Genomic DNA, 21,954 nt, shown 5'->3' with positions numbered 1-21,954 from the left:
AATTATAAGAAATAACTACTATTTATATATCATACTACCAAAAATTAAGTCAAAAGATTTAATGCAGTTAAAAATAAGATTAAAAGATACTCATTTTCTGGTCTTGGTGTGTATTTTAGTAGTTACTTAATAAAAGGCAGCTTTCTCGCTTTTTCTTACTGTAGGACTTTAAGAAATTATATTAGAGGAACTGGTTTCTGCCAAGAATTTTGCTGACTGGTTATCCTTTTCCAAAGTTGGGTTTTTAGTGTTTCTTTTTAAAGTTTGTAATCATAGTCCTATTTCGAGGGGGATTATAATGCCAATTTTAGGCTTTTGTAATATTGCAAACATCTCCTGGCTTCTAATAAAAAACAATATCTAAGCACAAGGGTTATTTGAAAACCCAGGACTGGCTGAATAGTAGAGTTTGCCATGGTCACAGCACAGAGTGAATATTGGCAGTCCTGTGTTGCACTTCTGATCACTGTGTGCTGGATTCCCAGTTCCTCTGCTTGTTCGGGTCTTTATTTGTCTTTTCTGCTGAGGGTTACAATAGAGAAAAGCTCAGCTTCACCTTGTTGGCTATTGTTGGTTATGGTTCAGGATGTGTGGTTTCCTCCAAGTCTTGCACTTTTTGCTCTCTCCAGACATTTCTAACTTTACCATAGTGTCACATTCAGAAACTTAGTGATCATTCAGCTCTCTGCCCAGGAACCTGAATTATGTTAGGTGAAAGACTGCTGCCAGACAGTGATTGCTCTATTTTGGCAATAGCCTAGAAACACTAATGGAGTAAGTGTACTGTGTGTAAGCTGTGTAGAGAACACAACCACACTGTTCCCTTGGAGAATGAGTACCAGCTGGAATGCAACTCATGCAGACCTGTGTTTTACCCTGATCTTTGAGGCCATATGATTGCATTTTCTGGCATCTACTTGAAATCACTAAGAATCAATAAATTCTAGGTGATCTTCTGTCCAATGGTAAATCCCTGAATAAACAGAAGTCTTTATGATATTTTTATCTCTTTGGTATATCAGGAGCAGCACAGCAGCAAATGTGCTTGGAGCGAGGCAGATCTTGTAGTCGTAGTTGGACACTCTTCAGGGTTACTGTGGAGAATTCTGCTTTACTCTGCCCAGTGCCGGACTGCTGCAGAATTGGGCAAAGGCAGAGGTCTTCTTCTGAGTAGCACTGTCTAGCGGGTAAGACAAATTGTGACTAAGGGAAGCAAGAGAAAGGTTACCTGGATTGCACTGGTTCTTCCTTTACCTTTTCTCACAAGGTTCAGCTTTACTTGCAGAACCACTTAGGAGAACTGTTAGTGAAAGAGCCATGCAGTCACCAGAAGTAACTGAGAGCAGACCAGCTTCCTGTCTGTCTTTATTGCCAACTTTCCTTGCTCCAGTCTGCCTTGCACCCAAAGGGGCCTTTGAACATGAGCTGTCTGGAGCAATCTGTGGCCTTATCACTTACTTTAATGATCCTTGCACAGGGTCACTCTTGGATGTGGCGCTCTGGGCATTCTCACCCCAGAGTGCTTCCCTTCCTTTATTTAACCTCTGACCTGTGAAAACAAGAGTTAATCAAGAGTTCTAAGGTAGCTAAAAGGAAGGGGAAGTGTTTGGTTACAAATTAAATATGAACAAGTCATAAGTCATAAATCCCCAGTAGCGCTACCAGTTGTGGGTCTCAAATTGCATATGGTCCAGAGTGTTTGAGTTATAAATCCAAGTTCAGAGCCCTCTGATTGCTTGGGGGGTAGGTGCTAGGTTCATTTTCTTTTTGTCCCCAAACTCTTTGCCTTCTAAAACACTGGTTTTATTGGACCAGCTACCTTCATTCCGCCTTTTCTCGCCTCATGCCTGCCTCTCTTTCCTCCGGTTACCTGCCTGCCTGCTTATGTTGATTGGTGCGCTGTTCTGTGAATTCAGACAGAACTGTTTCCCTGAAAGAAGTTAAGCATATGGAAAAAGTTGCCAAGGAACAGCACTGAAGCATTGAACATAAATGGCTTTAAAAGACAGCCAGACACTTTTATAGAGAGATTTTTGATGGAATGAGAAAGCATTCAAGCAGAGATGTGGGTGCAGATGAACTAAATGAGTGTTTATGGAAACTGGGTGCCTTGTTTAATCTATGTTTCCTTAATGGTCACCACAAGCATTCATATAGAGCTTCATGCTTTAAATTTAAAAAGATGACATAGCCTAAGAACCTGTGACATAGGCTATGGTCTTTCTAGTAAGTTCTTTAAAGTGCACATTTAGGTCACAGCATAAGGCACTGGAAACTTGAAATGCTCCCCTCCTAGTTTATTTAATTGAAGCATTTTAAATTGAGCTGTTTATATTTGTGTTTCCAATACCATAATAACATGCACGCTAATTCCTATAGCAAGGAAGAGTGGACACATGACTAGTATCCCTGGAGCTGGCAAAATAAGGAAACACACTATGTTGTTGGGAGGCTGCCAAAGCTAGATTGCTCGGGGTACTTTATAGTTTTGGAGACAAGCTTTGATTGTATCAGGATGTTACAGTGTGAACCACAAGGTAAGAATTTCATGTCTCATCTCAGGTTCATGAAAGCAGAACTGAGAATGCAGACGGGACTAGTTTTGTGCTGTAGTAGCCACGCCATCATAGGGATGTCATTCTGTTTCTTAGACTCAGTTTATCATCTGTAAAATGGGACAGTCCTCAAACAGCTGCTATAGCAAGTACTATATCAAGGCGCCTAACACTGATAAGTGCCTCCTTCTCTATTAGCTTCCACTTGTTCTAAAGTCATGTCAAGTAGTATCTCCATGAGATAATTACTTTTATTGTTTACTACTAAAAGTAGGACAGGACTTCTTTTGGAACCATTTCTTGCCTTTGTCTTTTTTCTGTTTTTTGTTTGTTTGTTTGTTTTGTTTTAATAGAAAAGACAGCCTATGTCTCTCTCTTAGGCTATGAAACCTTTGGTAAGGTGGGCCTGGCTTAGAACCTCACTGAACCATTATATTATATTATAGTTGTAATTCCAGCTATAAAGTCAGATGATCTGAATGGGGAAACTTGCAGGTGTGTGAGTACAGGAGTGGGCCGCCCCATAAACTCCTGGGAACATGATGAAAGGACTATGTGCTCACCCTCTCTGGGCTCAGTGGAAAATACTGAGAATTATAGCTCACTGTCAGTGCAGGTGATATTATTGCTAAGGTCTCCCAATAGCAGCATTTCACCAGTGATAACAGCAGAGTGCCCCATGCTTTCCTCCAGAGCAATCTCCCTCAATCACAGTCATACTACCACAGAAAAGAAGACAGCAGACACTCCCTCTAAAAGCAGCAATTACTGAGCACCCATCAAGAGAGAAAGAAGCTTTGTTTCCAAAATTAAATCCAAGTGTTCCCGCAGGTCTCTATAAGCACAGTGTTTCACAGGAGGTCTCTCTCTCTCTCTCACTCACTCTCTCTCTCTCTCTGTATGTGTGTGTGTGTATTTGTTTGTGTGCTCACCTCAATAAAAATTAATATTTGCACTCATTCAGCACATACAGTACATTTTCCCATGTACATATAATAGCTATCACAATGGGATGTTAATTATGGGCATAAATCAGAGATTCTTGAGCTTAACTGGATACTGTAATAAATTTACAATTCAAGATTAGCAGCTGTGAGCAAAGCAGAAGGATCAGGTTGGGCAGGACTGGCTTTGATCTCTCAAAGGGGGTCATGTTTTTCTCTTACTTTGACTTTTGGTCTCATTAGTAGTAAGAGCAGCAATAGCAGGGTGAAGGAAGTTAGTGCTGCTCCAGGCACAGCTGGAGATGTGTTTCAACATTCTACTCAGCCATATAGTAACTTCCAAACAGCTATTCAAGGGTAGGTGTCACAACCCCATTTCACAGATGGGGAAGAAAAAGCATGCTTGGGCCACAGCTGTTGAGTGTCCTGCTGTGCAGTTGGTGGTGTCACTTTTCTGGGAAGACTTTTGACATCTTTGCTCTGCTCTCTTGTGACCCTCTAACACTGTACTGACCCAGTGCTGCTGCATTCTCTGCTGGCATGAATTGTTCACATTGTAAGCTTTTCAGATGTGGAGATGGCAGAGCACCAGGCACATACTAGGAAGCATGTCCTGTAACATGTGATGCAGGGCTGAGAGACTTCACTGCTATTTCTAACTGCACAGAGCTCTTCAAGAAGGAAGCTCAATCATTTAGCTCAGAACGGAGCTGTGCTCTTATCTGCGAGAGAAAAGTGTGCACAGCTCTGTATTAAGGCTTGAGTTAGAGAACTCAGGCCAGCACCCATGATCGGTTTTTGTTGTGCCTAAAGATGAGAGTACTTTTGTACTGGGTATAATGGGGAAGAAAGTGTGTTCAGCCAAGGCCTAGGTGTGTCCTTCTCCACCTACCAGTAGTTCAGAAAAAAGGGAAAGGATGAAAGGTGTAGAAGTGGATGAGAGGAGTCACGTCAGAACTTTTCTCTTCAGTACATTTTGAGAAGAGAGCAGGAAAAAAAATACAGATAGACTTCCTGCTACGGGATAATTTTAAGGGCTCATCTGCACTTAGAAAATTAGATTTTCAATGAAAACAATGAGAAGAGTAGTAATTGATGGACTGACTTGTGTTGGTATCTAGGGAAGGAGTAAAAAGTAGCTATTCCTTCGGTCCACTGTAAGCATTTGTGCCAATGTTCTACTTATTTGTCAGATTTCAACAGGATGTTGGCATATTTGGTTCTTAATCCTGGGTTATTTTCCTAACCAAAATGTTGCCTGCTATGTTGGGGTCCCCATCTCCTAACAAGAAAATGCTGAGTATTATCCTACGGTGCCACTGGTCCTGGCCTTTGTAGTGACTATAGCAATGATTGCTGTCTGTCACAGGAAGCTGTAGCTTATAGAGTATTTGGCATGGTCAAGCACACACACAGTTGAACAGTCAGTATTTAGCAGGTTAATATTAATAGAGAAATGAAACACAAGTATGTAGAGTCAACTCTGGGGATTCTTCATGTGGGGGAGCGCAAGCCATCTTCATTCTTGGATTAAAATGTGTCCATTTAAACAGACGCCACAAAGTGCATAGTAAAAATGGGAGAAAGTTTAGAATCTTAGCTAGGAAGAGTGAATCTAAGAGTTTAAAATAAATTAACTTCCACAAAATCTAGTTTTTAATTTTAACAATGCATTAATTCTTAGACAGAATAATTCATAAGTCAGATGGGTTTCTGAGGGAAGGGGTTGTGGTTTCTCTGACTTGATAACACTTCATGTTTGACTTATATAGCATAACCAGAAAAGAAGTCTTTTTTTTTTCCCCTTAAAGTATTTGAGAACTTTAGTTTCCCAAAGGCCTCTCTTGTCCTTTGATATTGAAATCATTTTCTTTTGATGTTACTGTTGTGTCACCATGCTTGTTTTTATCATATTTCTCTTGATTGTTTGTTATCTGGGCTGGTGCTGCCAGGTCTTCGTTTGTCAGTGCTGAGCAGGTGTCCAGCTCTCTAAAGTGTCTCTGTGAAATCTGCACCCAAGTGTGGGGTATGATTTACTCCATGGACAGCTGATGTTATGAGACTGGGACACTGACAGACAGTAGCAGAAGATCAGGAGTAGATGCCAGGTCCCACAGTAAGAATAGAGTGACAACTTCTATTGAGGCAGCCATACCTTGTTGGCGAATATATTCCTCTTGCTGTGGTTCTACTTTCTGACTCACTCTGCTTGACATATTGAAGTCTTCCGTTGTATGCGTGAGGAGCTCCTGACTCCGATACCAGGGCTCCAAAGAAAACTTTGCACAGCCACGATCAGCAAGAACAGTAAGCAGGGAGGCCTAGGAGTAGGGTTTAAGCACTGGACTGGCCACCTCTCATTGTGTGTCAGGTCTATAAGTTAGGTACTGGTCCTTAAACTGTAGGTGAATGTTGAGGTCTTACATGCACACATGCATACAGTTGTCAACAGTAAAGACTTTTGATCACCCAAAAAGCAAAAAGTAATTCAGAACTGAATATGAAATGAATCTTGGTATTTCTGGCCAGCCTTTTCTGTACTGCACTGCTCATCTGTCATCCTGCACAGTCAGCAACACTGCAGGAAACACCTCAGCTCAGATTCGGAACGATTATGTTGTGAACTGCAGGGTTTTCACTGTCTACACAAACTTTTTTGCTCTTATCAAAACATTGGCTTAGTTATGGAAAGCAAATAGTTTTAATATTTTCCTACCATCAGTAAGTATCAAATTAGCATACCATCAGATTGTATAGGGTTAGAATATTTGAGTTTGCAGAATTGTTTGAGCTGCTGCCATTTTGCACTGAATATTTGTGTGAAACAGCATTCTCCACATTGACGATTTAAAGTGAAATTATTGATCACAACATAGTGAGACCCTGACTCAAACAAGCAAACAAACAAACAAACAAAATTAACGATAAACTCTGAAAAACATTAATGATGATGTATCTGTGGCATCAAATATTTAGTCAGGATTTAATTTTTTATGTGAAAGTAAGCAAGCAAACCATCTGATTAGTATGGAAATTTGATTTTATATTTAGTAAACAGTAAAATTACATGTTTACTAAAGAATAGTTTAAGAGGAATTTCTTTATGATTTATTCTTGTTAAATGTTTGGTTTGTATACCTATTTTACATACTGTTATACCTAGGCCGCATAAAAATTTCTCAGGCAAAAATTAACTGTCAGTGCAAAAGCTTAAGAAACTTTGTGATGGCCAGGCATGTCTTTAATCCTAGCATGTGGGAGGCAGAGGCAAGCAGATCTCAAAGTTTGAGGCCAGTCCGGTGTACAGAGAGAGTTTCCAGAATAGCTAGGGCTACACAGAGAAACCCTCTCTCTCAAAAATAAAACACAACAAACAAACAAAAGCGATGCAGCTGGTTGCATCTGTAAAATTAATTTATTTTTATTATTTTTAAATTATGTGTAGGTGTGTCTGTGTATAGGCATGTGAATGCAGGTCCCACAAGGTCCAGGAGGGGGTGTTGCATCCCTTGGAGCTAGAATCACAGGTGGTTGGTAGTCACCTGACCTGGATGCTGAGAACTGTACTTAGGTCCTCTGGAAGAGCAGCCAGTGTTCTTAACCACTGGACCATCTCTCCAGCCCTGGTTGCTTCTTTTTATTGATGAGGTCCCCAAGTCTTTGAGAGACTGTTCCAAGTTGTCATAGCCAGATATCCGGTGTCCTGCCAGGGAGTTGTTACTTCATTTTATCTTCCCATATAATATGCCCCAAGTATTTACTTGCTAAAATTTTACAGTAAATCCCTTTTATTACTCTCTTCTAAACTAGAGCCCAGGGTATTTTATTGATCTTTTTCAAGTTTTAAGGATGACTGGATTATATTAGCCAAGATTTCCTCTCAGGAAAGCAAGTCAGCCACTGGTTCCGATAGAGCTGAGTTTACTGAGAGAGAAGTAGGCTCTTTCTCTTCTCTTTCCTTGTCCCTTTGGTGCCTCCCCATCTCAGTTGCTGAGTAACCATGAAGCCCATTAGTTCAGTCCTTCAGAGTCCAGCCCTGCATGCCCTCTAACTTTCATCATTGCCCTTGCTCCAGTCCTTATTTGTGGGAGGTATTTTTCTGTTTGTGCTGTTCTTTGTGCCCATTGCTTCCAGCTTTCCCACCTAACTGTGTCCCAGCTCATTCAGAATCTCGCTGAAGCTCAGCCTCTTAGAGATGGAGAGCTGCTTGCACAGCTGCCACCACTTTCTCAGTGTTGTATGACCCATTCTCTGGCCATGCTTTAAGCTTTTCTTCTGCTTTTAAACTCATAGCATCACAGTGTACATTCCAGATGAGATGTTTGCTTTTGATGGAGGAAGACACACTTTTGTATGTATCGTCTTAAATACCAGCAAATTTACACAAAACAATCAGAAGCTCAACACAAAGGGCAACTTTTTCCTCTCTTGTTTGAGACATATTGCTAAAATAATAATTCATAAAAGCAAACATTTTAGTCTGCATTTTAAAAACCATTTTTTTAACTTAACTACATGCCAGTCATAGAAATGAAAAAGTTAATGAAATCTTTGGATAGTTCCTATTCACATTTTAAGAAATGAAGTTTAGAATTAACATTGCATTTATTAGTAGTTTCTGTGCTTTAGTCTGGCCCAGTTCCTTAGTGTTTCTTCTACCTTTTTTGCTGTCGTTGTTCCCACACATGTACTACAATTTATTGTGTGCAGAGTACCATGCAAGACACTTGAACCCACGATAAAGAGTAAAACGATCCTCCATCTCTAAAAGTAGGCTTTCTCTTGCTACGCCAGTGTAAATATGGTATATGTATTTATGCTGTTATATATATGATTATATATATTTATACATGTGTATTGTATATGCAATTATATATAAACATATGTCTATATATATATGTAGAACCATGTATATTTATGTATATGTTTGTTTCTGGTTTTTCTTTCACCTCTATGAACAGAACAGCAAGGCTCTTGTATTATAGGATGGCCTCCTGTGTGATTTATCTGATGCTTCCTTGAGATGAGGCTCTGCTTCCATGCCAAGTGTGCGCTAAAATCATGCTTCTTTCTGTGGCATTCTGTCTGATGACACACTATTTTGTTCTTTCCTGTTAATTGATAAAGGTTGTAACCTCAGGGTTTTCCTTTCTGTTTCCCCTGTGACTTAAAACTTGATTGTGAAGATTTACTTTCAGGCTATGCAAGTAGCCTCATCAGTCAGCAAACGTTCTGTTTGTCATGTTTATCTGCCTAGACTCTGTTAGCATGAGCTTTGATGTTCAGATTGTCACAGATCTTGTCAGTGGAATGTCCTCACCAACTTTTGTGTCCTATTGATAACGTCCTGACCATATGTTTAACACTGCCTTGCTTAATATGGCATAAAGCATTTCTTAGCTCTTATCTTGGAAGCAGACATTTCTTTAGAGAACCCTCCTTCTTAGTAGAGAATGCTTATTTATAAGCCAACATCTAGGCACTTAGAATGCCCATTTTAATTAAAACATTTCTTCTCAAGGGCCTTCTGTGTCACTCAATCTTCTCTCTCTCTCTCTCTCTCTCTCTCTCTCTCTCTCTCTCTCTCTCCTCTCTCTCTCTCTCTCTCTCTGTGTGTGTAAGAGAGAGAGAGAGAGAGAGATCTGAATGTGCATATTTGCATTTATATTTCTGTGCCTTATCTCTCTGTATGCTGTGATTTCACAGCTGTATCCAGCCGGGATTCACTCTTATTTCTTCCCTAACCATTTATTTCTAATTCTTTTGTCTGGTATCAAAACCCTTGTTTTCTGCTGCATGTTTAGTTACTTGATCACTTTCCTTATATGTCACGAGGTTCCTGCTACCCCTTCCTTCCTACATGGCTGCATTACCTCACTGTATGTTGACCCACATACTTTAGAGGAAACTGCCACCTTCTCCTACCACAGACATCTTATTTCATTTGCCTGCATATTTTCTGGCTGCCCTGCATTGATGCCCTCCTCTCATCATTGCCACACAAGGCTGCCTCCCAGATGATCTTTTTATTCTCATTGGCTTTCCACACCATTTCTGTTGCTGTCATCACCTTTTCTTCCTCTTGAGCTGCGGGGTTCTGCTGCTCTTCCACTCTCTATCTCAGATGGTTAGCCAAATACAGACCTGTAATTCTGTCTCTCACACACACACACCCCTGGGTAAGATGACTATCCTAACCATCCATTTAGTGAAGGGAGATTAGAAGACAGAGTCTGACCTCATTTGGACTCAGTTCCTGGGTTCCGTTCTGGACTGAGCAGCAATTCAAGCCGACTTTTCCAATTGTTAAATGGAAATTTTCATCCAGACTGTGCTGACACTCAGGCTAGCTGCTTTGTGTCCACACAGACTGTTGCTGCTATACCATAGGGCCATTTAAGGATGATTGTCAAGTGGGCCATTGTTAAAGTATCTGGAACGTAGGGCTGCATTGCCTCCAGGGGCCCATAGTGCCCACCAGGCCACGTGGAGAGGTGTCTGTGACACTACCTTAACTCTTCTAACTTTAAGATTTTCTGTGGATTCCCACAAAACAGCACTTCCCCGTTGACAGACAGCTCTGAAGGCCAACCTACTTGAACTGTGAGAGGAGCTTGGGTCCATGCTGGCCAGTGTAGGTATCTCCCTGCAACCTTTCCCACTATGCTGGTAGGGTCATGATAATGATCCATTAGGATACTCTTTCACGCTATAGGCATGAAGTAACAATGCTTGGGAAGGATGGATGGCTTCTCCTACCTAGACATCCTTTCTTATGTGTTTTTTTTGTTGTTGTTGTTTTTCCTGGACCAGGACTATGGCCTTTTTGTTGTTTGTCATTTTAGTCCTAGTACTTGGGTTGAACCCACCACACTGTGCTGTGTTGCAGGAGATGTAAGAATACCTTGACCTAAGTGTTTGGGACCAAAGAGGTGACCAGGGAGGAGTTATCTGATAGAGTGCTTGTTTCCTGTGTGGACTAGGAAGTACCATTTTCTCACTGCTGACAGACACACATAGGATGGAGTGAGGGCTGTATCTTCACCTGCAGCCACCTTGTAGTGAGCCCAGGTGCCAGTACTAATGAAGCAGGATAGGAAGTGCCAGCAGATAGAACTCAGCTGTGAATCATGGCCTCCTAGGTGGGGAGGCTGGGACACTTTGAAGAAGACAGCTGCAGTTTGATTTCAAAATTCTAGCACTGCCATCACTAGACATTCATCTGTCAGCACACAGGGGAACAATCAGCACATGTGAGGAACAGTTGTGCCTGGCTTCCTGGGTAACTACTGAGCAGTCTGTGGCAAATGATTCTGCCTATCATAACCAAAGGAATTGGTTCAGTGAGGCAGAGGCTGGTGAAGTGAAGCAGGTTGCCTCTGTGGGACAGGCGGTCCTCACAAGGTGCAGCTACTGAGGCTGCAGGATGCATGTCAGGCTCTATCTGTGAGTTGACTAGTGATCTCAAACTACTTTAGTACATACTTTTTTAGTCCCACAGTCTGGGAGAAGGAGGCTGCCCCACTGTACTGCCTCATGTACACTTTGGTAAAAGTTGTTGAGCTTCGCTTTTCTCTGCTTGTGGCCTGTTTTTACCCAGCTTGCCCTTTCCTCTTTCCTGACTTCGATTGTTGGTTTACCTAATGATATTCCTTTCGGGAAAAGAATTACTTGTGCCCTTGCCTGGGTGTGTTTACTAAGAGTCCTCTAATCTGTGTGGTTTTCTTGGGAGGGGGATTCCTTGTTCTACTTAATGGCTTTTAGCTCATGGAGGTTTATTTAGCAAAAGAGAAAGAGAGCATGTTATCTCATGCCTAATCCCTTTTGAATGTTTACATTGCTCCATCAGAGCTAGTGCTGTAGAGAGTGGCAGCAGCCATTTGCTCTGGAAGAGTCCATATGTGGCTGCCAGAGATGATGGAAACATATTAACGTAAGTGATAATACTGTCATAGAAGTGAAAAGTTAAGTTGCTTATCAGTATAATTTGATAAGCTACTTAAATTTTACAGTAGCATGTTCTGGCTTCACACAGACGTCACAGATAGGAGCTTGTGCACTTTATCTGTCCTCTCTATTACCTCTCACTTCATTTATTACCCTCAATGATCCAGCAGTAATCTATACAGGGTGCTGGTCTCCTCTTCTGGGCAGGATGTCACATCTGGGCCCTGCCTTGGGTCCAGCCCTATCTGTCAGTAATGGACACCATTTGCAAATGTGAGCAGACCAGCGCAGCAAGCTTCTCTCCTGCCTGTTCTCAGTAGTTTGGGGACTGTTCCTAAGAAAACAAAGCCTTTAAAGTTGGGGGGAGGCAGTATGTGCTTCTTGGGAGTGGGGATACTTCCAACCCAATCTTCCATGGCACTAATATCCCGTGTTGTCTGCTAGTTGCCATCTAAGTGTGTGTGTGTGTGTGTGTGTGTGTGAGAGAGAGAGAGAGAGAGACAGACAGACAGACAGACAGACAGACAGACAGAATGTGAGTATGTGTGTGCTTCCCAATAAATTCTGAACTCAAAATGTATGGCCAAACCCCATTCTTGGTCTTGGTGCTGAGGAGGCAGTGAAGGGAGGTATGCTCCCTCTGTATTTGTATATTCTGTTGAGAATTCAACCATGCTGTTGAGTGTCTTACTTTGGGAGGGGATATTGTAATACGCAGTATATGCATGACTATCATAAAAGTAATTGGGGCACAAAAGTAGGGGCAAGAAGGTGTGAGGCTATTAGAACAATGAGCAGAAATCAACTAGACTAGTCCATGAAGAGCAGAGGGAGAAAAGGGCCAAAGTGTGCTGGCTTGGGCAAGCTTGGTTATCTCTGGTATATCCAGTGTAATGTCTCTAGAGAAGAGTCAAAGAGTTGGTCAGGATCCTGAGAAGAGAAAGCCACAGAAGCCTTCCTGCGAAACATTGACTGCTGGGTCCTATAGCAATAGGATGCCACGGCAGTAATGGAATGTGCTGTGTAGAGTTGGATGGGTTTTTTTGGGGGGTTGGGGGGAAAGTAATTTTATCTTATTCATTTCTTAATAAAGGTATCAGAGTGGGGAAAGAACAAAAGAGGGTGCTAGAAATCATATTTCTCAATGGGAGGCTCAAGCTTCCCGCAATCCCTTGTCCTTCCCCACTTTGGGCACTTGGTGTGGGGATTGAGAAGGCAGAGGCAGGGCATGATGGACAAAGCTAACAAGACTACAGAAGACTCTAGTGGGTTATCTCTTGGGCCTGTGGAAGGGGAGGGCTCCCAAGGAGGACCAGGGGCTGGGTGATATCCTGACCTGACCTCAGTCCTTTCCTTTTTCTTTCCTGACTTGGCTCTTTACTTGGTTGCCCAGGTGGCCTCCTGGCACTGGGTCTTGTACCAAGCCTTCTTTAGGATTCCTTCTTAGGCTTTTGGATGTTCTGTGTCTGGGTCCTACACGTACCCTTGCAGACCCGTGCCTAGGTCCTTGCTGCTGAAGCAGAGTCTCCAGGTCTGCTACACACACCTGCTATCCCTTAGCCCCCAGACCAACCTTCTTCACTTTGTATTTTCGGTCATCGGAATTGTTGAGTGTCTAGAGGAAGGACTAGGGGAAGAAACCTCTGGCTATATCTCGTTGGCTGCTTGTGCAGCTTCTCCCTCTCTGGCCAGACCCATTTAGGAGTGCATTTTTGATAGGTCATTCTGACAGTCACACAGAGGGTCAATTTCAAGAGTGAGCAGACCATCCTGTGAGTTGAGGAGGGCAATGGTCAGGACCTGATAGATGACCAAGGAAACAGATTCTATTCCATTCCATTATCCATCCCTGCTGCAACCAGTAGAGGCAGAAGGTCCTATATGCTAACATGATTGGTTGTTGTTGTGCAGAGCATGTGGAACACTTTGCAGAGGTCAACCATGGGTATGCTGTGCACCCTGTGTGTCCAACCATAGGAGTAGAATAGATGTTTTTCTAGAGACTGTGAGGATGGTGGGAGGGACCTAGCTAGTAAAACATGGTGCCTGATTAAAGGCTCTAGTTTGAATTTCTTCTCTATGAACCTGGTTTAGTTTGGAAGCACAGGAATAATTCATAATAGACAATTAGTGTTCTGCCTCACACAGGCATGTTTTTAAAAGCCCAGAAATAATTAACGTTTAACCAGATTGGATTTTAGCAGTCATAGCTAGAATCTTTAGGATCTAGAGAAAATCTGAAATGTTTTTGGTTTAAGTCCTCATTCGAGTTTTTTACCTGAATACTAATAATTATTGTTTTTCTTTGTCTTCCTCAGCTACCTCCCCTGGTTCGAGGTATTTTATAAGCTCCTTAACATCTTGGCAGATTACACGACAAAACGACAGGTATTTGCCTTTTTAAAAAAATAATTCTTTTTAACAAGTAAACTTTAATTTTTATAATTATGAAAGTAACATGTCCCTTATATTTATTTTACTAAAACATTTATGGAAAAAAGTAATGCATGCCTATCATAGAAAGGCTGAGAATTTTGGAAAATAGTGGAAGGAAAAAGAAAATCACCTCTTACCTAGTATGCCTTACCTTGTCCGTAAAATAAACATTGCTAAATTTTTTAGTTGTTTCTTCCATGTTTCCTTTGTTTTCTTCTGAGGTAAGGAAATAACTACACTGCTCCTGATCACAGTGTCAATATAACATTATCCCAACAACCCTGAAAATTCACAACCTATTCAGTATAATTTCTCAAAGGCAAAAGCTGAATTGTCCATGCCATGTTACAAATCACTTAACTGGCAGATGACTTACTAGCCATCTCAATCCCCATTTTAATAATGCTCTGTGTTATTTTTATACTAATTTTTGTAAGGGTCTGAAATTTCTTTAACAATTCTGCTGAGCCTTAACACTTTCGGAAGAAACGGTGTTTTAACCTATGCTCTCAACTGTGGGTGACAGAGGTTGTCTGTACCTTGTATTTGGGAGGTATTGGCACAGAATCATTTCTCCCACACTACTGAAAATATTGTTCAAGTATATATACTTTTTTATGGCTAACATTACATCCTATACCTTTGCTCACTGCAACAGTTTCTTCTTATGGGGACTTTTAATTATTTGAGATTTTTGTTCTCATTATTATAAGAAGTACAAAGGTCTGGGGGAGGTGACTCGGTAGAAAGGTGCTTGCTGTGCAAGCCTGAGAAGCTGAGTTTAATAAAACTCTAGCAGAAATGTGAGGGTCAGACACAGCTGTGTGTGTACCTGTGACCCTAGCAATGTGGGAGGTAGAGGCAAGAGGGTTACTGGGGCATGGTGACTACCAGCATAGGTCCAGATTCGGTGGCAGACCCTATTTCAAGGGAAAAAGATAATGTTAGAGCAGGACGCCCAATGTCTCTTGACCCCTGTGAGTAAGGAATGCTTGCACACGTACACACACATATATTACCCCCCCCATTCACAGACAAACACACAGAAGGGGGTGCATATGGAAAGAGGAAAGCCAGCCACTCAGATCTTTGAATATAAAACATTTTCTTTAGTTTTTATTATTTCTCTAAGAAGAGAATCCTAGATAAGCAGTTGTAAGCTTGGGTTAGACATAAACATTTATAAAACATTTGTCAAACCACTTTCTAAAAGAATTGCACTATTTTCGTGAAGTGCATGTTTGCAACACAGTAAGTCCCACACTGTCACTGATAACATTTGTTGAAATTGTCATTTATTTGCTAAGTTAAAATTTTCACTATTATTAGTTGAATAATTGACTGCGTATCTAACTTCTTGTGTTTTTTCTCTTTGTAAAGGGCAACATTTTAAGTTAAAGTGATATAGTATAATTATTCAGTGCCATAAGTATTTTTCCTTTTGATTTTTCTGTAAAATCCTGATTCTGAAAATATTTTATTAAAAATTATAGTCCTGCCAGGTCTTTAATCCCAGCACTCGGGAGACAGAGGCAGGCTGATCTCTCTGAGTTCGAGGCCAGGCTGGTCTAGAGGGAATTCCAGGGCACCCAGAGCTAAAACAGAGAAACCTTGTCTTAAAAAACAAAACAGAAAAACAACAACAAATAATAGTCCAGTGTTATTGTCCTTAAAGGGCCCAAATCTATATTTCTTTTTTCTCCATATATTTCATATAATGTAGGCTCTGAAAAGGCCCACAGTAGGGGAGCTTTTGTTACTCAGTGCTTTTCTTTCCCATTTTTCCCCAAATGTTTTTTAGTCCATGACAAACAGAATCCTGATTTATTGGGTTCCCTGAAACATGCTTTGGCAAATGCCATTTTGCAAGGGGTGGGGGTGGGATATTGGAAAGTGAGTATACAGTGGATAAATCTTTTCTTTGAGTGATTATACTCACTACTAGATGTATTCCAGAGGTCACAGCAGATGGCAGGAATGGTTCATAGAAATGGCTTCTTTCTTGCTTACCACACTCAGTGTGAAAGGAAGCATCAGGTCAAAAATTCTATCGTGGATGAACTGGCATCTTTGATGAATGAGGTAGCAGGCTGCCTTGGGATCTGTTCATTGATTTCTGATGCACATTTAGCTTTGGTCAGACATTCAGGTCTCCACTCAGTTTGAAAGGTGTCTTTAATAAATAAAAGCATGTAACGCGTCTCTGAACTGGAGACAGACTCATGTTTTTACTGCACATTTATACTCCATTTAGTTTTTAAACCAACAGTACAACCTACTACTCTTTTAAAAATATATCTAAAACTGTGCACACCTATAATCCTAGCATTCGAGGTTCAAATTCAAAACCATCCTTAACTACAAATGGGGATTCAGACAGCTAGCAGCTTACTTGCCAGTTAAGTGAGTTTGAAACCACTCTGGGATACATGAGCCCTTGTCTCAAAAAAAAAAAAAAAGGAAAGGAAAAATGGAAACTTTGGGAGATCAGTGCTTTTGTTCTCTGGGATGGAGAGGCCCCTGCCTTATGCTGCATGGGAAGCTGAGATCAGTCATATGGCTTATGGAGTGTATTTTTCCTGATGCCTACAAAGTTTGTTCTGGCCAAAGGAATTATGGTAACACAGAGCAGGGACTCTGTTGACAACTGGCGTATTCAAAAAAAGTGTTAATTACCAGATTAGAACAGGATGAAAGGAAGGGAGATTTCAGTTGATTATGTACCTGGTCAACAAGCTTTAGGACTTTACCTCGGATCTTGGATCTCTAGCACCCACATGGAAGACAGGCACATCAGCTTTTGCATCTAAGCCTAGCAGTCAGGCAGAGGGATAGGCAGATCCCTGGAGCTCATTCGGCATAACTCCTAGCTGAATAAATGAGCTTTGAATTCACTGAGAGACCTTGTCTTACAAAGTAAAGTGGAAAGCAATCTAGAAAGACACCCAGTGGCTTTCACGTACCATGCACACACAAGGAAATATACATGTATCATATATCCATGGAAACCAAGGCCCAAACAAAACCAGAATATTTGTTCCCTAAAAACTGCCTTCTCCCATCCAGAAGTTATGTGATTATTGGATGAGGTAAGCTTCTATTTGAGGCAATGTATGTATACCATGAGGGTCACCAGGTGGTATAGCCTAAGATGGAGCGTGAGGATTTCTGTGTGGATCCTGGCCACTGTGTTGTCAGACCCTGGATACAGCAGAAAGGGAATCTGCATGGAAGGAAAGACAGAGATTCTGAACTGGGCAGCAGACTTCTTGGGGTGTTGGAGCAAAGGAGATGAGAGCATGTATGTGGTAGAGTAAAGGTAGGCGTGACATGAGATGTGGTAACTCGGTAGGATGTGCAGAGATCTGAACTGAAAGGAACCAACAGTGGTGGCTCAGTGCTTGGTGCCAGAGCATGAGATAGGAAGGCATGCATTTGAGGGTTGGACAGTAAAGGCCTAGCCCCAAGTTAGAAGTGAGGGTTTTACCTTTGTGCATTGTAGTCAGTCACAGCATGCAAAGAGAAAGAACAGGAGTGACTCCTTTGTTGGCCTAGACTTGGAAACATTCCTGTGAAACTAAGACTTTAAGTATATTAAGACAAAAGTAATTTGAGATATGAAGGCCTGTGGTAGCCTGTGTGTGTGGTACTTGATGGCTCTGACCACTGAAGGCCTGGTGTCAGCAATTCCAAGGGGCAGCAAGTATACACACGACTCGCAGACCTGGCTTGTCAATACTCACCAAGAAAGGGGCACTGGCTATGTGAAGAAAGGACTACTTCCAGGACTGGGGTAGGAAATATGTACAATGATGCTAAAAATGTCTTTCATGTCCCAAATTAAGAAAGTTTTCAAAACACGATGGGAGCATGTCCTTAAGACACAAAAGCAAGGTAAAGGGCCAAGAGGTTCCAGTGATCTTGGTGTGGAGCATCAAGGCAAATACTGACAACAATGAAAGCTATGCGCTTGTAGCAAGATAAATAAACAGCTAGATTCAAGGCTTGAGGGATGGAATACTTACATAAAATGTCATACTGCAAAATGCTTTTTAAATGCCAGTGGTAGGGGTTGCCCAGCAGAGATCTGAGATGAAATAGTCAAGTGTCAAGAAAACGTTGTCAATAAAGGACAAGTTGAGATTCATGAGGAAACATCTGACAGCTGAGACTCATTTTACAAAATGGTCAAGGTCCTGCAGACCTAGGAAAGATGAGAGTTTTCCCAACAGAACTCAAGAGTTAGCCCTGCTGAAGGCCACTCATGCTTCTAAACTGATTTGGTTGCCATGAGGACATGCGCAGCACAGCTGGCACAACTGGACAGAATTAGATGGCATACTGTGCTGAGACATACTTTCTAGGTTGTGGTGATTAAACATGGTTGTTCAGAGGAAGCATAAGTGTGCATGTATGTGTGTGTGTGTGTTCGTGTATGTAGATGATGAGTTATAATGTGAATAACTCATTCTCAAATAGTCGAGGAAATGAAAGGGCCTTTGTTTTTAAAATTATTCTGTAAGTCTTTCTGTATGTCTTTCTATATGTATGTAAGTGTTAGACTGCTTGAGAGCAAAACTAACCTCATGCACACATGTTCAAGCACCTGTGCCCTCTAAGAAACTTGATTGTCAGAGCACAGGCTGAAGCAAACGTGTAAGCCAGATTCATCTCAGGCTCCCTGCCAGAGGCAGATAGTGCTATGGACTTAGACATAGCAACCCTGCCTCCCTCCCTGGGCTGTGCAGCCTACTGTCCAATGTGAGACTAGTACTTCACAATTCAGACAGTCACTCTCACACTTCCTAAGTGGATGGCTAGAAGGATCCAGTACTTAAGACATGGCTGCCTATGTATACTTAGCCTTTTATTAGCACACAGAATTCCACGGGGAAGAAGTGGCTTTTGGATCGTTTGTGAGCGCTGTTGTTTTGAGCATCTTAAAGGCGAATCTGTTTTGAGTCGAATAATTTGTGCTGCTTTGTATGTTGTTCAGCTGCTCAGTTTCCCTAATTAAAATGCACGGCTGCTGTCCTGCATCACATGGTGGTGAACTTGCTTCATTTCTAACTTTCCATAATTGGAGGCTGCTACATGTACCCAGTGAACACTCAATAAATTAATTGAGGGTAATGATGATGAAGACAAGATCCACAGTGTCATTGTTATTTCTCCCAACCACCCCCGTCCTGGAAGCTCAAATTGTGTGCATTTAGAAGTTGTTGCTATGGAGTTGAAGGGATAGATTTGCCGAGAGCTTATGGTATGTGATCCATAAAAGGTGGTCATGGTAGGTGTCTCACTGAATAGAAAATGTCAAACTTGATGTGGGAGGATCAGTTTGGCTCTTGTGTTTAAGCCATAAACAGTGTCTTTTATCCAACCCTACTTGAATATCAAACCTATTTCTATCTTGGGGCCAGCCTCTTCCACCTGTCTCTCTGTGGATCTAGACCTTAACACAGGTCCTAGCTTTTGTCACTTGGGCCTTTTCTTTCTTTCAGGAAAGTCAGTGGAATGAACTTCTTGAAACTCTGCACAGACTTCCCATCCCTGACCCCGGAGAGGCTGTTCACCTCAGCGTGGTAAGTGGGTCAAGATGGTGGCTACCCCACGCAAGCAAGTCTGTATGGACCTTCAGAGGAAGTCAGAGCCACACTCTTAGTTTGAGCCCCAGGTTCAAGGCAGGCTGGGGTGTTGGCTCTCCCTCTTTCTGGGATTCTGAAGAATAGATGCTTTTCAAATGACCACTCATGTTCTAAGTCACAGATTCAAGGAATAGGGTGGCTGGACCTGTCAGCCTTTTTATTCCTTGTCTTTGGCCACCTGTATCACCTTTTGTCACAGTCAAAGTGCATTCTAGACCCTCAGTCTTCAACACTACCACTCTCTGTTTGCCTTTTAACTCATGTGCCCTTCAGAACCATTCTGATACTATTTCTGAGAAATTCTCCCCTGACCCCGAAGGCTGAATTAACCTTTCTCTTTAACTCCAAGTCCCCTTGCATGCTCCTGGAGACTTATTTCCATCCTGTCGGAGTAAGCTGGTTCCCAGTCTCTATTCCTTGAAGACAGTGAGAGTACTCATCTAGTTCTGGCTTACAGCACTCATTATTTCTTCAAGTGCTTTGAGGTACATCCTGTACATTGTGCAGTGCGCCAAGTTAGAAATTCCTCTGAGCCACCTGATGGGAAATCTCTGTTCCAGTTGTCTGTTTTACTAGTGATTGAAGTGACTTAAATCAAGACCTTTAACTATGTGGGCTCAGCTTTCTTATCCATCACATAAGACATCAGAAGAGGTGTGTAGGATCTTTTCCATAATTCATTTACTAAATTCTTTATCTCTTAGATGGAAACTGTCTTTGCCTTTATCAGAATTTTATGGTAGATACCCTTTGGCCAGGCAGCCATTATCATGCAGACCTGTCTTCCTATCCCACAGGCCTGGCAGGTTAGAGTTTTCTCTTCCAGCTTCTCAAGAAGCAGAAACAATGCTGGTTTCGGGGATAAGGAAGGTATCTGACTTCATAAAGGAAGCCAATGGGTCTTACAAGAATGGTAACAAAAGCTACAGTATTGTCAGTAATAATAACAATAACAAATCTATTTTACATTTGTAATTTATACTAATATACACCTCTGATGTTCAAAATTGTTCCCAATGTAGGCATTAACATGCTCATGTCATAGAGAAAAGGTTTAGAGAGGAAAGGGTATACATGTAAAGTCATGCGATTTAGAAATGATGTGCTAGATTTTGTGATTCCAAGCTAATAGGAGGAAAGGACAGAGGCAGAGAGTGAGGTGGGAAGCAGGAAGGAGGAAAGGAATTTACTTATAGAAGATTTGCTCATAGGGAGGTAGGGACTGCCAGAAAAGATGAGCAAGTGAGCTTTAGATCCAGCCATCACTGAAGCAGAGCAACCTGCCTTTGTCTCAGTCTTTTTTCCTAAACAGCTTGATCTCACTGCTTCAGCCTGTAATGACATCCGACAGGTAGCTGTAGAGCAGCTAGGCTAGGTCACCAGCTGCCTGGGAGGAAGGGCCACTCCTTCCCTAAATGTCTGCATAGGCAGCATGCTGTCAGGCCTCAAGGACAAGCCTTCTTGGGGGCAGAAGGAATTACTGGGTGTGCAGCTGTTTCATTCCAATGGATTCTAGGAATGTTTCTGACCTCCTCTGGTCCCCAGCATTTCATGGGCGATGGAGCAAGACAGAATCTCAAAGGACAGCCTGGGGACTGGTTGGTTTGGAGTTATGCTGGCTCACTCTTCACAATCCATTGCATCTGTAAAGGCAGATCCTCCCCACCCCCTTCACTAGATGTTCTTCTTCCCAAAATGTATTTCTATTTTGAAGAGCTAGTGTCTCATTTGGAATAGAAATCCTAAAATACTGGTGAAATGCCAAGCCTGGGTCTTGTGTCTTTAACCACCTTCTATAAGACAATGTTCCTGTGTATCTGATCTAGGAAACTGAGAAAAGTAAAAATGCAAACTAGCAATTTGAATGATAACAATTGTATGATAGAATCGATTTGTTAATCTGGGTGTGGTGGTGCATGCCTGTCATCCCAACATTCTGGAAGCAGAAGTAGGGAGGATCAATGCAAGGCCCAAACCCAGTCTGGTCTGTATAGCAAGTTCTAGTCTGGCTGGAGCTACATAGTGAAACCCTGTGTCAAAATAAAAGTAGTAAGTAAGGTAAAGTATCAATTTTTGTGGGCTAAATGCCTCATGTATGAAATGCTTACTCAAGTTTGTGTGCATAAATGCACAGGCGTAAAGAGTCTGATACAGTGGAAAGTGCCTGGGTATGGTTAGTTACATGGCCTAGTTACTCTGCATACTCACTGAATGATCTTGGACTATTTGCCTCTCTGAACATTAATTTGTCTATTTGTAATATGCAAATAATATCTATCTTCAAATTTAATTATTGGAATTAGAAGTGATGCTTATAAAGTTTTTAATACGAAGTTTTCCATAAGCAGGTGTTCAATAAATATCTTTTGAGTGTCATACTACCAGCTCATTGTTGCCATCATAGGTAGAGCTTCTCTCCAGGAC

General features: G+C 41.7%; 1 protein-coding gene across 15 annotated transcripts in view; it reads left to right on the top strand.

Moving 5' to 3' along the window:
* The window catches only part of Dennd1a (DENN domain containing 1A), a 477,089-nt gene that overhangs the window by 218,613 nt on the left and 236,522 nt on the right, over positions 1–21,954 (top strand). For 13 of the 15 annotated variants that reach the window (XM_060390076.1, XM_021633350.2, XM_021633349.2 and 10 more), the window contains 2 exons: positions 13,765–13,834; positions 19,387–19,467. In XM_060390076.1, the coding sequence (XP_060246059.1) occupies positions 13,765–13,834; positions 19,387–19,467 (151 nt within the window). Of the gene's footprint in view, positions 1–13,764; positions 13,835–19,386; positions 19,468–21,954 lie in introns of those variants that run through there. The other 2 variants (XM_060390074.1, XM_060390077.1) reach the window with 2 other exon arrangements.

This window comes from Meriones unguiculatus, chromosome 8 (assembly GCF_030254825.1).
Source record: "Meriones unguiculatus strain TT.TT164.6M chromosome 8, Bangor_MerUng_6.1, whole genome shotgun sequence".
NCBI classification, from domain to species: domain Eukaryota; kingdom Metazoa; phylum Chordata; class Mammalia; order Rodentia; family Muridae; genus Meriones; species Meriones unguiculatus.
The sequence above is the reverse complement of the archived record's forward strand: the minus strand, read 5'-3'. Positions and strand labels throughout refer to the sequence as shown.